Genomic DNA, 2558 nt, shown 5'->3' on the forward strand with positions numbered 1-2558 from the left:
GACTTTAGTACTACGTTAAAGGTTGGACTAGATGATCTTAGAGGTCTTTTCCAACCTGAATGATTCTATGATCTATTAAAAGATGTTGGGAGCATGTGAGGGGTGGAGAATTGTTGTTTATCTATGAAATAATGAATATTTCTTCTATAAAGCAAGGCATAAAATTCAAAAAAATAGAAAGAGAGAAAAATCTTCATCTCTAGCATCTGATACAAGGTGATGTATTATGAATACTGAATTAGTAAGTTTCATATACACTCATACTGGACAGAAGAAACAAAAACTTTCTAAGTACACTTTGAGATACATCCAATTTCCTAGTGTTTCAAGTTGTCAGGACATTTAAAAACAGTCAAGCATAAAAGAAACAGGCAATCCAAATATGCAGAGGAGAAGAAAGATTCCTTTAAAGCAGCATAAGTTTATACCTTTCTCAGCTCAGCTATAATTTTGACTAGTGTTCCTTTCACTTCTTTGTTCCTCAGGCTGTAAATCAGGGGATTTAATGTGGGAATTATGGCTGTGTATAAGACAGCTAAGATTTTCTTAGTGTCTTGTGAATTACTGGACTTGGGCCTCAAGTAAATCAAGGTCCCACTACTATAATATAGTGTTACAACAATAAGGTGTGAAAAACAGGTGGAGAAAGTCTTGTGTCTTCCCTCTGCAGAGGAAATCTTCAAGATGCTGGAGATGATACAGGCATAGGATACCAAGATGAGATAAAATGGTGTAAAGATGACCAGCACTGTGGCTGTAATTATCTGCTTCTCATACAAGGAGGTGTCAGTGCAGGAGAGCATAATGAGTGGGGGAATATCACAGAAGAAGTAGTTAATCTTGTTGGGCCCACAAAATGGCAATGTGAACACCCAAACTGTCTGCACCACAGACACAACATTACCACTGGCACATGACAGCAGGACTAGGGAAAAACAAGCTCTGCTGTTCATGATGATTGCATATCTAAGGGGGTTGCATACGGCCACATAGCGGTCATAGGCCATGGCTGCCAAAAGGTAGCATTCGGTAGCTCCTAAGAAAATCACAAAATAGAGTTGTGTAGCACAGCCTTTGTAGGAAATTGTCTTGTCCTCTGACAGGAAGTTTACTAACATCTTGGGAACAACAGTGGATGTTGTAGAAACATCCAGGAAGGATAAGACCCGGAGGAAGAAGTACATGGGCATGTGGAGATTGGGATGCACTGTGGCAATGAAGAAGAGAAGATTTCCAGTGATGGTGAAGGTGTAAATCAAGCAGAATGTGAAGAACAGCAAGTTCTGCAGTTCTGGGTGGTTGGACAATCCAGAGAGAACAAATTCTGTCAGAAGAGTATGGTTTCCTAGTTCTGGTCCTTCTGATGGCTTCATCTGGGAGGAATCAAATGGACAGAGTGTCAGAGGAGTAGTCACTGCAATGAGATCAGGGCACTTCAGCCAGTTACTGAAGCAAGGAGCCTCTTGGGAATCCCTGGGGAGGCATTGGATTGAGGGTTACCACTCTGGAGATGGCTTTGCTGAACAAAGAAGGCAATTGCTGTGTATGCTGTAAGAGTGTAACACTGGTGTTCACTAAGTTTCATAGTGTGGGAGAGTGACCAAAACATACATCTATTAGGAGTTGGTATTTAAGGGTTTGCTCCATTATGGGTGTAGGGTTAATTGCCAAGAACATGTGCTCCCCCAGATGTCAGGTTAGTGGTCCCAAATGGTTCCACAGGAATTCCTTGCACTAAAGACAAAGCCCAGCTGACAACGAAAACACTGACAAACCAAAGAAAGAAAAAACAAAATAAAACAAAGCAAAACCGAGTAGCCTTTGTCTATAGTTTGTTAACAAAAGAAGGGATAATAAGAGGGAAAGATACCCACAGAGAACACCAATAAGGCATAAAGAGTGAAGTTCAGTGCTGTCTGCCTCATTAGCCACATTGATTCATTATCCTGACGAGTGTCTCTATGTGTGTGATGCAGATGGAGCACTATGCAGCACTGTGGCAGCTGTGGCAGCTTCATGTTTTGTTACTGCCCAGAAGGGGAAACTGAGAGAAAGAGAGAAAAGAAATTAGACTGCCACAGCAGAACAAATGGTCATTAATTCTGCATTCTCCAGGCTCAAGTTCTGTTACCTAGGGGGGAACCCAACACTGGACTACACTAGTGAATCTCAAGGCACAAAATGTTCTTTGGTGGCAGAAGTGTATCCTTATATGGGGAGAGTGGTGCGGAAGTACATTTTCCACAATACATATAGGGACCTGATCAAGAGACCACAACAAAAGAGAAGAATACATTATCAAAACAAGAGCAATGCTCACAACCCTGTCATGATTCAGCCACCATTTGTAAATACTTAATCCAGTTTCTCTGTCTCTCTTACCCTTTTGCTGCCCTTTTGTCTGTGGTTTTTCTAACATGAACAAGGAAGTCAAAGTTGTGGAAGTGGGAGCCACAGATGATTTTAATTTATATATAGAATAAGGGAACTCTTAACATCTTCAGGCATTTAAATATCTAATGTATTTGAAGGGAATCTTTGTGGTTTTCATTGCTTCT

General features: G+C 40.9%; 1 protein-coding gene across 1 annotated transcript; it reads right to left on the reverse strand.

Moving 5' to 3' along the window:
• Positions 1-422: 422 nt before the first annotated feature.
• LOC106045962 (olfactory receptor 10A5-like) lies at positions 423-1373 on the reverse strand. The gene has a single exon (XM_013196759.3). The coding sequence runs from the start codon at positions 1371-1373 to the stop codon at positions 423-425; it is 951 nt and encodes a 316-aa protein (XP_013052213.1).
• Positions 1374-2558: the final 1185 nt, after the last annotated feature.

Source organism: Anser cygnoides, chromosome 22, assembly GCF_040182565.1.
Source record: "Anser cygnoides isolate HZ-2024a breed goose chromosome 22, Taihu_goose_T2T_genome, whole genome shotgun sequence".
In the NCBI taxonomy this organism is placed as follows: domain Eukaryota; kingdom Metazoa; phylum Chordata; class Aves; order Anseriformes; family Anatidae; genus Anser; species Anser cygnoides.